This window comes from Phascolarctos cinereus, unplaced genomic scaffold (assembly GCF_003287225.1).
Source record: "Phascolarctos cinereus isolate Bilbo 61053 unplaced genomic scaffold, phaCin_HiC Scaffold_4;HRSCAF=312, whole genome shotgun sequence".
In the NCBI taxonomy this organism is placed as follows: domain Eukaryota; kingdom Metazoa; phylum Chordata; class Mammalia; order Diprotodontia; family Phascolarctidae; genus Phascolarctos; species Phascolarctos cinereus.
The window spans coordinates 720381985-720395597 of record NW_027555847.1 but is presented as its reverse complement, the minus strand read 5'-3'; the positions used below and the strand labels follow the sequence as shown (position 1 = coordinate 720395597).

At 56.2% G+C, this 13613-nt stretch overlaps 2 protein-coding genes across 12 annotated transcripts in view; one reads left to right on the top strand and one right to left on the bottom strand.

The window, feature by feature from the left end:
* PISD (phosphatidylserine decarboxylase) overlaps nucleotides 1-1705 on the top strand; it is a 56655-nt gene extending 54950 nt beyond the window's left edge. Inside the window, 1 exon segment of the mRNA XM_020996534.2 lies at nucleotides 1-1705. Coding sequence (XP_020852193.1) covers nucleotides 1-163 — 163 coding nt within the window. The 3' untranslated portion in view covers nucleotides 164-1705.
* Nucleotides 1706-1712: 7 nt separating this feature from the next.
* The window catches only part of SFI1 (SFI1 centrin binding protein), a 66499-nt gene continuing 54598 nt past the window's right edge, over nucleotides 1713-13613 (bottom strand). For 5 of the 11 annotated variants that reach the window (XM_078154427.1, XM_078154430.1, XM_078154428.1 and 2 more), the window contains 8 exons: nucleotides 13035-13211; nucleotides 12595-12839; nucleotides 11556-11651; nucleotides 7203-7401; nucleotides 6120-6462; nucleotides 4987-5113; nucleotides 2035-2146; nucleotides 1713-1960 (listed from right to left, as the gene is read on the bottom strand). In XM_078154427.1, the coding sequence (XP_078010553.1) occupies nucleotides 1856-1960; nucleotides 2035-2146; nucleotides 4987-5113; nucleotides 6120-6462; nucleotides 7203-7401; nucleotides 11556-11651; nucleotides 12595-12839; nucleotides 13035-13211 (1404 nt within the window). In that variant the 3' untranslated portion in view covers nucleotides 1713-1855. Of the gene's footprint in view, nucleotides 1961-2034; nucleotides 2147-4986; nucleotides 5639-6119; nucleotides 6463-7202; nucleotides 7402-11555; nucleotides 11652-12594; nucleotides 12840-13034; nucleotides 13212-13613 lie in introns of those variants that run through there. The other 6 variants (XM_078154432.1, XM_078154434.1, XR_013486508.1 and 3 more) reach the window with 6 other exon arrangements.

The following is a 13613-nucleotide window of genomic DNA, read 5'->3' as shown; positions in this document are numbered from 1 at the left end:
ACACAGTAACAAAGAGGGCATCCCCATGAGAAAGGGAGAGCACCTCGGAGAGTTCAACCTCGGCTCCACCATCGTCCTCATCTTCGAGGCTCCCAAGGACTTCAGTTTTCATCTGAAGCCAGGGCAGAAGATTCGGTTTGGAGAAGCCCTGGGCTCCCTCTAGAGCCAGAGTCTCCGCCACGAGGTTGACGCTGCCGAGGAAACTCCTTCGGATCGACGTGAGGGCGAAGGCTTCCCTGCGCCTGGCTGTGGGGAGCGACGAGGTGCCTTGCTCTGCTTGGACAGGCGTCGGGGGCACCGAGGACTTCGTCCCAGCGTCCCAGAATGGCCCCCAGCTCCACCAGTCAAGCCTTTGAGAAGGGAGGAGAGAGGGAACCTTGCCTTATCCCGTCCCTTCTGCCCCAAGCTAGTGCAGGCAGGGATAAGCTGGAGTTTATTTTTGGATTCTGCACCAATTTTATGAACTGGAAATACTAGGTCTATACTGCATCAGGTTCCATGGGTAATGATTTTCTTTTGAAGGTGGTAAACATTTTAATTCTCTTTCCGTTAGTGGCCATTGTGGGATACAGCCCAGTGTCTTAGCCTCCTCCCAATAAAGATTCCCCTGATTTCCTGGAGCTTTTCAGGCCTTAATCCCTCTCAGTGTCTAATCCACTGCCCTGTCCTGTTCCCCCACATCCTCTGGGTTCAAGGCAGGCCCTGGAGCCTGCCCTGGGCCCACACCCAGTCACCCCCTCCAAGGGTGGCCAGGGCTCCAGGAAGGCTTCTTTTTGGTGCATGGGGTGAAATGCATCCAGCGTTGACTGTGGACCAAAATCTCAGTTTCTTGAGCCCACTCCAGACATTGGGCTGATTTTTGGTGTTTGTTTTGATTTTTAAAATTTACTTATTTACTATGGAAATGGTGGGGGGAAAGCCAAATCTTCCTTTGCATTTACTACTGGGAACTTCTCTCCTCGTTCTTGCCAACATGGGCCGTCTGCTGGGGCTCGTCGGGGAGGCCGTGCATGCAAATGGGAGCCCAGGCTCCGACGGGCAGAGGCCCTTCTTGGACTAAGAACGCTGGAGAGAGGCGCCATGGCTGACGGGCCTCTCGAGGCTCACTTGGCTCAGTCACTAGCGGATGAACCAAGGGAGCAAAGAGCAGGTGTGGCCATTCCTGTACAGCCTGAGGCGGGAGCATCCCCTCCATCCTGCACACCTGCCTGGTTCCCATTCTAATCACCTCTGGTCCTTAGTCCAGACACGCAAGAAAGTCTTCTCAAAGCCTACGTGAATCGTAGTGTGTGAGCCCTGCTCGGAGGCGGGGCTCTGGGGAGCAGCTGTTTGCTACTTGAAAGGGGGCAGAAGAGGCCCCTCCCCCTCCAGTGGGGAGCAGGTACAGTGTGGCCAGCACCGCCCGGGCACCTGCACCAGGTCCGGGGAAGTTGCTGCTCTTGATTTCTGTCAGCTCGTGTTGAAAGAGGCAGGCAGACGGTCCTGCCCCAAGCCAGCTCTTTGGGGTGCAGGGTCATTGCTGTGTAAACAGACAGGGAAAAGGGGCTAGGTTTCCTGATGATGCTGTGAATTTCTCCTGCCAGGAGAAGTCATTGAATCCTCAACTGTATCAGTAGCACAGTCTTTTTGTATGTCAGTGGAAGCCTTAGGGAACAGTAATTCATTTCATTGCAAACATTTTCAAATAAAAAAAAATACACTGCAATCGCTCGTTGTGTGTGTAGTATCTTACATGTTCTCCCCAAATCAAGCCGCTGCAATAAATGGGTGTTTCCCCTCAGCCCTTGCTGGAGAGCGGAGGGAGGAGGGGAAAGGGAGAGGCTCGTGCTGTAGGAGCTCCCAGGAGCACCTGGAGCTAGGAGAAGGCGACCCTCAGGACCTGGATGCGGGCCACGTACCGCTGCACCTGCTGCCGCTCAGCTCGCAGCTCCTCCGTCAGATGGGCAATCTGCTTCTCCACCTGCAAAAGGAAGTAGGTGGGCCAGGGCCCCGCGTCTCACAGCACTGGGGCCCCGACTCAAATGCGGACCGTACCTGGTGAAGTTCCTGCCGAACCTGCCGTCCTGCTTCCTCCTCCTCTGGTCTGGGGTCCTCCGTGCTCAGCGCTAACCACCTCCTTAGGCTGCTCGCCTGCCTCTGCCAGGACCTGACGAGGAGGGACAGGACATGGCGGGCATTCAGAGAGGTGCAGAGGCCCGGGGTAGGCACGCCTCCCTCTCCAAGAAATCAAGGAATCCAGCCCCTGGGCTTCAGAGCTGGAAGGCAGCCCCAGAGATCATCTCAGTGCAATGAGGGGAAAGTGAGGTCGGACTATCTGTTAAAGGTTACACAGTTAAAGTCAGCATCTGAACCTAGGTCTCCACTGTGTTATGCTGCCTCTGGAAGTGCTGGGAGGGACCTTACAAAACATCTCACACAGGAGGCGATTAAGGCCTAGAGGGCAGCGATTTAAGGGAAGAACTGTGGTTTCCTGACGACCACCCAGTGCTCACTTCCCTACCCTCCGCAGGGGATACGGGGGAAATGTCCCCAAAGGGAACTCAGCCACTGTGCTGGACACTGGAGACAGGAGGGGAAGCCCCCAATGCAGAAAACAGTGATTCAGAAATGTGGGTACCTGAGGTGGAGGGGAGAAAGCCTTTGGGTGAGCTTTAACAGAGGGCTGGTACTAGTGCCCATGCTTCACAAAGTATTCTCAGAAACTGGGAAGTAAGGCGCCCTATCAGAATCCTTTATGAGACAAATAAGGGCCCTGTTATCTAAACTGGGGAAAGATAAAACACAGAAAACCAGGGGCCAATATCATGAATGAACACTGGCTTAAAAATTTTCAAAATGTTGCCCAATAAACTATACTGATCTGTCCAAAGAAATACTTCGTTGCGACCAGATGGGATTTCTGCCAGGGATGTGAGGATGGTTCAACATTAGGACAACAATCAACCTAATCGAGCATATTAAAAACCAAAACATCCCAAACCACATGATCATCTCAACAGATGCAGAAAAAGCCTTTGATGAAGTGCACAGAAGGACCTTTACTAATGTCATAAAAAGCACCTCTCTAAAACCAGAAGTAAGCATCACATACCACAGGGCCATCCAAGAACCTTTTCTAATAAATATGGAAGTGAAGCAAGGATGCCCATTCTCCTTGCTACCATTTATATGGTTCTGGAAATGTTAACAGAAATAAGACAAGAGAAAGAAGGATAGGTAAAGAGGAGAGAAAACTACTCATTCGTAATGACGTTCATGCGGAAAATCCTAGAGAATCCTCAGGTACTAACAGACAACAACTTCAGTAAAGCTGCAGGCTGCAAAATAAATCCTCAAAAATAGTAACAAACTCCAACAGGCAAGGAGAAAGGGAAATCCCATTCCAAATAATTACAAAGTGCATACAATATCTGGGGATCGGCCACCCAAAGCACACCAAAGACTCGCACGCAAAGCGTACGGAGGGCTCCTTAAAGAAAAGAAGAACAATCTGAACAGCTGGAGGAATATTCAGCATCCGTGGCTAGGCCATGCCAAAATAATAAAATTTACAGTACTACCAGAATTAACTTTACTCTTCATGCTGTACCAATGAAATTACCAAAAGGATACTTTACAGAATTTCATAAAATAATAACAAAAGTCATTTGGAGAAACAAAAGATCTAGATGTAAAGAGTAAAGATGAAAAGAAATAGGGATGGAGGAAGGGGGAATGGCCCTCCTAGACCTTAAACTACATTATAAAGCAGCAGTCATCAAACCATCTGGTACTGGTTAAAAAGTATCACTTATCATTTAGCCATCTGGTATTGGTTAGAAAATAGTCAGATAACAAAGGATAAATAGATGGGAGGAAAAAGGGGATGCCAACCCATATCCTGTAGGAGGCTCAGGGTAAAGATAAGAACCAGATAGAAACCTGGGATGAGAAGGAAGGGGCCAGTAGGGCACCCTTCTGGACGGTTTCAGCCATCTATCGGTCTCCTGGGGCCACACCCAGGGTCCAGCAAAGGTCTGGCTCATGGCCCAACAGGAACACTTCCCCTGTCCCTACCCTGTTAACTGTCCCATAGCAAAAGCTCTTTGGATCCAAGAAGGTATATAAGAGAGCATGGTTGGGTTCATGTGAAACAGAGGCAGCTGCCACAGCTCCAGGGCTTGGACCCTTACCCAGCACTGGATTCATAGCTCAAAGGGGCAGAATGCGTCACCAAAAGAGGTGAACAAGCCCCTGTCCAGAGCTGGGACACACATCCTGAGCTCTGGCCTGGGACTTAACAGACAAGTTACAGGTCCCAGCTCTGCCTCCTCCTCCCTGGGTGACCCTGGCTGGTCCCTTCCCATCTCCGGCCTTGCAGGCCTCCAAGGTCCCCCCCAACTTCAAGGTTGCTACTCTCCCACTGTGGCACAGCTGCCCGGGGATGGATGTTAGGACCCAAGAGTCTCGGCCTAGATCTGCCCCCAACGCTGGGCCCTTCCCACTACACCAAAGTGCCCTTAGGTGGCTCAAGGCACCGTCCTCCAAGAATGATGAAGGAATGTGTTCCCAAGCCACCTAGAAATGATTTCAGATTTTAATCACTGACTGGTGTCTATCTGTGCCAGATATCTCCCACCCAGAGGCACCGAGCGATACCACAAAAGCCAACATGTCCGTCACACCTGAGGTGGGCTTCAAAGGATGGGCAGGTATTCAAGAGGCCAAGCACGGGAAGGCAGGCATTCAAAGACCGGGAGACAGGAGAGCAGGGCATGTTGTGGGTCAGGGAGAGAGGAGCCATATGTGCTGCGGAGGGCTGTGGGGCTAACACTGGGCAGAGCCCCGAATGCCGGACAAAGACGTCTGTCACTGGCTCAGAGGCACGAGGGAGCCCAGGGAGTGAGGGGAGAGGGTCACTGGGGCGGGGCCTGTCAGGAGGCAGCCGTGCCCCAGCTGGCTGGTCATTGGCCGAGCGCCCCTGCGGGAACCGTGGCGGGGGCTCACCTGAGGCTCTGCTTGTTGGCCTGGTAACTGAACAATTTCTCCTGGATCTCCTCCAGCTCGGCCTCCAGCTCACCGCCGTCTCCCAGGATGCCCAGCACCCTTCCGCCTATGTCAGCCTGCACGCCCCCTGAGGAAGAGGTGGGGGTGCCTGACTGCCCAGGGCCCCAGGCTCATCTCTGGCTTCCGATTCTCCAGGTGGGGTATGTGGGGATCCCCAGGCTACCCCTGCCCTTTTCAGGGCTCAGGGAGGGTCAGAGGAGGGCCCGGGATCACAAACCTCAAGTTAGGAGAGGCCTCAGGGTCCCCACCAGGGCAGCTCCATGCTAGGCCTGCAGTCAGCAACACCCGAGTTCAAAGGCAGCCTCAGCTACATTCCAGCTGTGCCACCCTGGGCAAGTCACTTAACCTGTCTGCCTCAACTTCCTCATCTGTAAAACGAGGATCATCACAGCCCCAGCCTCCCAGGGTTGCTGTGAGGATCAACCATCTGTAAAGCACTTGGCAGGCCTCTCTGTTCTCTCTCTCCCACTGACATCAGGACCACAGAACCCTTCATGGAGGACGAGGGACTTGAAGACAGAAAGCCAGTTCTATTGGGCACCCGTGGGACCTTAGGCGAGTCACTGAACTCTCTGGGCCACGGCTTCTTCCTCTGTAAAAAGCGGGGCCAACGTGAAGTGGTCGCGAGGGTCCCTTGGTAATCCTGGGGCACCTCTCATTGCACCAAAGCATTTCTGCAAACCCACCGGGCCTGAGGATACCCCAGGCGGGGGGGACAGGTCCGCTGCCAGGGTGGGACAGCCCAGGGAAGGCCTCTGGGTCCGGAGCCTCACAAAACCAGTTTCTGCACTGGAGAGAGTGCCAGGAGGCAGCCCTGGGCACCCTGAGTATCCCACAGCAGCTTTGGTGACTCTTCCTCGAGCTCCACGCACCCCCAGGCACAGGGCCAAGATCCACATGGCAAGAGCATGGAGGGAGGGCTGGCTCCTGGGGACAGCATGAGGCCTGCCCACAACTACCCAGCTGGCATTCAGACCTCCCCGGAGACACTGCACTCTCCTCTCCTCCAAAGCTGGGCCCGCGGTGGTGGCCAGGCAGGAAGACAGGGGTCACAGTCCCAGGGCACCACTTACCTGAAGCTCCCAGGCCCAGACTGGGCCTCCCCTTGCTCCCTAGGAAGTCCTCGGGAAGAAGCAGGTGGCCACCAGGCTGGGGACACTCTGTCTCCGCAACAGCCGCGGGCTCTCGGGGCCCCAGCTCAGGGGGAGCTATCCCAACGGCGGGCTGGAAGGCGAGGACACAAGGTGACCGCCCTCTCTGGGGGCTGGGGGCAAAGGGTGGGGAAGCAGGACCCTGGTGCCGCCCTCCTAGGGCAAGGGTGAAGGGAAGCTCTGACACAGGGCACACTGCATGCGGAGTCAGAGCCGCAGCTCCAGATGAATCCCTAGCCCTCCAGGGCTCGTCAAATGAGGGGGTCTGGGGGAAGAAGCAGAAATGCCCATCTCTCTCAGATGCCTTCTACCTCGAGTGAACTTCCTCCTCCAATCATAAGACCCCCAGGGAACGGCCAGGCTTCACTGTGGGGAGCAGCGCCTCCCAGGAGTGTTGGGCCACTCGCACCGCCCCCACCCCTCCTGCGCTGACGAGCCGACAAGCCTGCTGGTCCTTGACCTGTCACCTTCCTCTTGGTCAGGACCACAAGGGACCAAGGACAGGTCACGTAACTCTCCACCACATCCGCCCAGGGACAAGGCCAAGGGAGGCTGGGAATGGGGCAGGCCTCAGGCTCCCACGCCACAAGAAAAATTCAGAAGCCGACCGAGGAGCTGAAGGGCTGGGAGCCTTGTGGACCTCAACTGCATGGAACAAACAGCCAGCCATGTTGTCCTTGTCTCTGGAAAAGCCTAGAGGCCCGTCCCAGGCAGCGGGTGCGGATTAAAAAGGGAAGAGGAGGCCAAAGAAAGGCCGAGAACAGGGAAGACAAAAAGGGCCACGTCACCTTTCTGTGAAGGGGACAAAACCTTCACGGTACCTGCGTGATTACTCTCCAGCATCTATGTACAGCTGCTGCTTCTTTTAGGCACGTGGGCCACAGACGGGGGATGAGACTGGGGCAGATGCAGGGAAGACTTCCTGCCCAGGGCTCATCCCCAGACATCCACCAGAGGAGGTCAGGGAAAGGGAGGGAAGGTAAACGGGACCCTGAAGCAACTCACATTTTGTATCGGGTCTCGGTCACCGGCTATGGAGGAGAGGGGAGGCGGAGTGGCCTCGGTGTGGAGGGGCCTGTGGCCACGAGGCTTTGGGAGGCTCCTGGAGTCTGCCCAGGGCCTGATGCTGGGTCCTGGTGCCGCCAGAGTGGCAGAGGGGCCAGGCTGGGCAGGGAGGAGGGGCACAGCTGTTTCTGCCAAAAGCCTAAGACACAGAGAGCCAGTCAGCCACGACGTTATTACAAGAATCACACAGAATCTGAGGGTGAGTGGGGATCTCGACATCCAATGTCCACCCACAACCCAAAGGTCCCCATTACAGCCTGCCCTATGGCGTACATCCTGCACTGCCTGAAGACCCCAGAGGAAGGGGCCCCTGCTGCCTCTCAGGGTGACTCATCCACCTCGGGACCGCCCTGACGGTGAGAAGGGTCTGCCTGTGGGCAGTGCACACTTAATGCCTCCTCCCATCACTCCTCGCAGGGGCACCCCCCGAAATCCTTGAAGACAGCTCCCATCCCCAGCCCAGCAAGATGTCACTTCTCCCAAGTAAACCTCTGTTCAGCAGGTCCTCACATGACCTGAACTCAAAACCCTTCCCCACCCAACAGCCCCCTCTAAACTCATCTGAGTTCATCAATGACCTTTTTTTTTAAGGCAATTAAGTGACTTGCCCAGGGTCACACAGCTAGTAAGTGTCAAGTGTTTGGTCTGAGGCCATATTTGAACTCAGGTCCTCCTGACTTCAGGGCCGGTGCTCTATCCACTGTGCCACCCAGCTGCCCCATCATCAATGGCCTTCTTAAAAGAGGACATGATAAATACCCTTTGACCTAGCAATACCACTCATAGGTCTGTGCCCCAAAGAGAGCAAAGAAAAGGGAAGAAGACCCGATGTACAAACACATCTTGGCAGCCCTTTTGGTGACGGCAAACAAGGAAACTGAGGGGACGTCCATCCACTGGGGAATGGCTGAAGAAGCTGCGGCCTGTGGCTGTGATGGAGGATGACTGTGCTGTACGAAATAATTCAGAAAGGCCTCGGGAGACTTCTGTGAGCTGACACGAAGTGAAGTGAGCAGGGCCAGAAGAACACTGTGCTGGGGGACAAAGAGCCGTGAAGGATGTCGCTGCTCTGGCTGGGACCACGATCTAAAACAGTCCCAAAGGACTCACGCTGAGAAATGCTCTGCGCCTCCAGAGAGAGAACTGAGCTCCGAATGCAGATCGAGGCAGACTTCTCCTGCTTTCTGGACTGTTCTGGTTCTGTGGCTGCAGTTGTTTTGCACATGGCTAATATGGAGATGTTTTGCATGACTGCACATGTAGAACTGGTGTCAGGTTGCTTCCCTTCTCCAGGAGGGCAGGAACTGTGCATGGGAGTGCAGTCTAAAACTGGGCCCCCCCAAGGGGGCCAGTTCAGAACTGGCTCACTTTGGGATTTGGGGGGACAGCATCACATGCCCTTCGAAGAGTAGGTGTTCCCAAGGGGTACCAATCAGCTGTGATTGGTCAACACACTAGGAAGTGGGTGGATTCCTTAGATCACTCAGTCCACAAGGGCCAATATCACCCACCACCCAAGGAAATACCATCCCCAATCTGGGAGGTGTCTCCACCCAAGCCTGAGTAGATAAAATCAGTTCAAGCCGGGGTTGGAGTGTGACCAAGACAAAAAGATTCAATGCGATCTCATTATCAGAGACCTCCTTCTGGAGAACTCTGGACAGAAGGCTGGCAGGGTGGAGCTCTGAGTCTCCAAGGCACAGATTGCCAAGAGAAATCATTTTTAACAGCCCCCAAACAGGACTTCTCCAACTGGCTCTTGGTAATATCCACACTCTGCTCCGCTCTTCTACCCTCTGGGGCCAAGCAGAAAACAACTCATCTCTCTTCCCTATGATAGCCATCCGACACTTGGGCTGTGCAGGGTCTGGCCTTACTCTCTCAAACTCCACTGGCAGCTGGGGTGGCCAAGGCACACCTGTTCCATCTGCCCCCAGGGGTCTCAGGGACCCTCGGGGTTCAAAGCCTCCCACTTTTCCAGTCTTCTCCCCTCAACATGCTCTACAATCCAGGAAAGAGGCCTCCCTGCCATCCGCTCCTCCAGCAGGAGGCTCCATCGGCTGGCTCCAGGCCTCTGCCTCTCGGCACCCCTGGCTTCTGGTCTCCTTAGTCTTCCGGGCCTTTCTCCTGAAGGTCGCCTTCCTCCTCCTGTGGACGCACCGAGCTGAGTTTATGAGCTCTTTCTTCCTCTCTTTGTTGGCCCTTCTTTGTATCCCGCGGCTGGCAAGGCGCCTGGCGGGTAACAAGTGCCCCACCAATGCCTGCCGATTAATTCTTTAAACTGAAGCTCACTGGGCAGTGCCGCGAGGATCCACACTGGTCTTCCTTTGCGTCTTCACCATCCCCTTCTCCACACCTCCCGTTCCTTGGGGAATGACTTTTCTCCATCATGTTTTAAATGGCCTCTGACCAAAGCTAGGCCCAGGCCTCCCCGCCGGCTCTCTCCATAGCTCTGGAGCGGGCGCCTCCTCCATGCCAGGGAGAGCCAGGGCCCCCAGAGGGCTCCTCCTCCACCTCGTGCCAGCCAAGGAGCTGTGAGCTTCTCCAGGTCAGCCTTCAGAAAGCGCACACGCGCGCGCTCCAACCCCCGTCACCAGAAGGCGCTCTCCTTCCCCAACACCTTGGTCTCTTGAGTTCTTTCTGCCTCAGCGGACCCACCCCCTGGACAACCTCCAGGAAAACAGGAAAATGGAATTGAGCTGGAAGGTCCAGCTCAGGAAAGAAGGAGGCCCTGCCCAGGGAAAGGGCTGGCTCTGGGTCCCAGAGGGAGCGACAGGAGCCCAGGCTTGGCCCCAGGTCCCAGCCATTTTTCTGATGTCATGACTCTGTCCTGGCTTTCCTCAGATCCTTGGCCCCTAAGGCTCCAGAGGGCAGGCCCAAGGCTACCTGGACAGAAGGCGACGCCAAGGCCGGCCCAGCTCAGCATGCTGCTCCATCCTGGGCTGCTGCTGGCACATGGAGGCAGGTTTACTGATGAAATGGCCAGGGACCGCCCTAGCTTTCATTCTAAAGGTCTGAAGACACTGACCTCTCTCTAGGCCACAGGGCAGGACTGAGGCTCACCCCTAACTCTGGAATCAAAGCTGATTTGTCCCGACATTCAAGGATTTCCCAACCTATCTAACCTAATTTTCCTTAATTTCTTCCAGCTAGGCAAGTAGTGGCACAGTGGATACAGCACTGGGCTGGGAGTCAGGAAGACCTGAGATTAAATTTGGCCTCAGACACTTAGCAGCTATGTGACTCTGGACAAGCCACTTCATTTTTGTCTGCCTCAGTTTCCCCACCCACAAAATGGGAACAATGATAGTACCTACCTTCCAGGGTTGTTGTGAGGATCTAATGAGATAATATTTGTAAAGCAGCGCCTGACACATAGTAGGTGCTTACTAAATGTTTCCTTCCTAGTGGGTGCCCACGGGCCACGCCCGTGCTCGCTGTGGGCTCTCTTCTCCTCTCCCCAGAATTCCCTTCTTTCGGCCGGGCCAGCCTGGAGGTGACCTGCCCTCCCCCAATTCGAGCCTTAACCCCCCGCCCCAGAGACAGGTCTTCCGTCTAACACGCAGAACTGGGATCGCGCACGGAGCTGACACGGTCGCCGTCTGGTGTTTCCTGAGGCCTGTTCTGCCTCCTCAGCCGATGATCACACTGGCACCGTGCGTCTACCTAGCACGAGGGGGTGCACCAAGGGCTTCCAGAGGCAGGCACTGATCTGACTCCCATTGCAGAGGAGCAATCCAGGCAGGATTCTAATAGCATCTCTCACCTAAATTTCCAGGGACAAGGCCCAGATCCGGACCTGACACACAGCAGGTGCTTAATCAGTGCTTGTCAATGGACTGCTAACACTTGGCCTCTGCTGGGTGTGAGACATGGTGTCTAGATCTAACTGGCCAGAAGAAAGCCCAAACCAGAACAACAATGGCCAGGAAGTAGCCCTGGACTCTCCCGGCCAGCGGCTCTTGGCCACGGCCTTCTCTGCCTGGCCCTCCTGTACTGTCCTTAATGGGTCAGGATGAAGCATTGAGGGAGGAAGGGGACCTCTGCTGGCCAGGTCAGCCCAGGGTGAGATGCACGCGTGCAGATGGAGACCTGGGCACTGGAGAGGCCCGCAGAGGGCACCAGGCACATGGTCCCTGCATGGCCCACGTGGTCACAGAGCCCTAAGCACTGCCCTGACACCGGCGCTCAGCACAAAGAGTCGCTTCTCCTGCGAGGCCTCAGTCTCCCCATCTGCACCATAGGATGATCACCCTCCTCAGGCTGCTGTAAGCAGTGCACTCTCCCCCTTACCCAGGACACAGGCGCCCAGCAGTGCCTTCCTTCTCCAGAGAGTCCAGAAGGAAGCTGGGACAACGAGGCTGCTTCCTTATGGGCCGGACGACGTTCCTGGGAAGAGACAAATGGCACAAGCTTGCTGACCCAGCACTTCTGGAACTTAGGTGGGCTAGAGGGGGAAGCCAGGGACCGCCAGCACTTTGGCCCTGGCACTCTCCAAATCTCTCATTCCAGTCCCCTCATCTAACAGAGGCCAACACTGAGGACTTGGCCAAGGGTGTAACAACAGGTGAGCCAGGGCCTGTCCTCCAGGTCAAAGCCCACCTCCTCCAGGAAGCCTTCCCTTTGCCCATTACTTCCTGTTTGTCCTGTGTGCTTGCACACAGCTGTTTGCGGGCTGTCTCCCCAAGCAGACTGGGTGCTCCCTGAGGCCAGAGCCTATCCCCAGCACTTAGCCCAGTGCCTGGCGTGCAGTAGGTAGGTTCCATAGCGACTCCAGGGCTAGATAAGCGCCAACAGAAGCCTCCCTCCTCCCCCACATCCCCATCCTGTCATGCCCCGCCCCGCCCCTCCCCTCCCCCCGCTAAGGCTTTGGGGCCGAATGACCAGTCACAGGGTGAGTTCATTCTTTTCTTTGAGGACTCTGGAGGGCCAAGGGGTCACCCAAAGCAGGCATGGAAAGGTGGGGGAAGGGGCAGAAGAGGAGGGGGAAAGGAGAAAGAATGAGAAAAAACCATGTTCAACTTTGCCAGCTTCAAAAACCCCGACCAAACTTAACACATTAAGATCTCCGGTCTGAGCTCGAGGGCAGCTGGAAACCTGCCAGGGACCCCAAGGGAGGGGGCCAAGCAGGCGGGTCAGCCAGCTGACGCAGCGCCCACAGTGACCTGAACTCAGTAACTGGTCAGAAATAGCTCATGGATACGCCTGACTGGGAAAGGAGGGCTGGCGGGGGCCCCAAGTGGCCTGGGAGTCCCTGTCCACCTACGGGCCAGAACCAGGCCCGAGACAGAGGCGGGCATGGCCCCTCGGCAGACTGGACGGGGTCACTCACAGGTCAGGGAGGTAGGGGTCTCCAGAAGCCAGCTGAAGGGGCCAGCCCCAGGGCTTGCTGGGCCGCTGAGGCGCTCTTGACTGTTCCACATCCACAGCAGCTTCCCCAGTGGCAGCAGAGGGGGCATCGGTAACGGGGACCTCGAACGTCACTCTCTTCCAGGAGGCAGCTCTGTCCTTGGCCAAGGCCTTGCGCTTCCAGCGTGTGGCACACCGATGTACAACCTGGTGCAGATTGCGGGCCACCTGCCCAACACACGGTGATCCCCGTCCTAAGGCCAGAGCAGGCCCCTGGGGGCCCCAGCCTCCTGTGGGCCCAGCCACCTGCTATGAGCCACGCAGAGGCCCCATATGCCAGTCAAGAGAAGCCTGCCTCCCCCTGCCCAGCCCATCTGACCATCTCAGGAACAAAGGAGGAGGAAGAGAAGACGGGGCCCTTACCTGGGCCTGTCGCTGGGCGTGGAAATGCCCACGGAAGCTCTTCATGCCAGCCATGAACGTCAGGAGGCGGGTGACGCCCTCGTGAAGCAGGCTGCCGTGGTAGGCCAGCGCGGCCCGCTCTAGCCGGGCTTTCTTCCTCCTCCGCTCCAGCACAAATCCCAGCCACGCATCCCAAACCTTCAACAAAGGTAGCCCATGTGACCACAGGGCAATGTGCGTGGGCTCCAGGACCAAGGGAGGACGGCCATGTTCCCTGCACAGCAGAGTCCAGGAGGCAGGTCCCACGACCGCTACAAGGTCACCGTTTCTGGCCATGACACGTGTATCTAGAAGCACCACGTGGGCGTGGAGGAGCTTCAGAAGGAGTGCCACGAAGGACTCGGGGGCCAGGCTGTCCAGCCTCCTCATGTCACAGAGCGAGGCAGCAGAGGAAGGCTCTGGGTAACACCCACGGGTTGTCCGGGCCCCACCACCCACCCACCGGAGAGGAAGCCTGCAAGGTGAGTGTGACATTGGGGCATTCATGAGTCTCCAGATCAATTCCACAAACACTTAGCACCAAGGAATGACGGGCCGGGC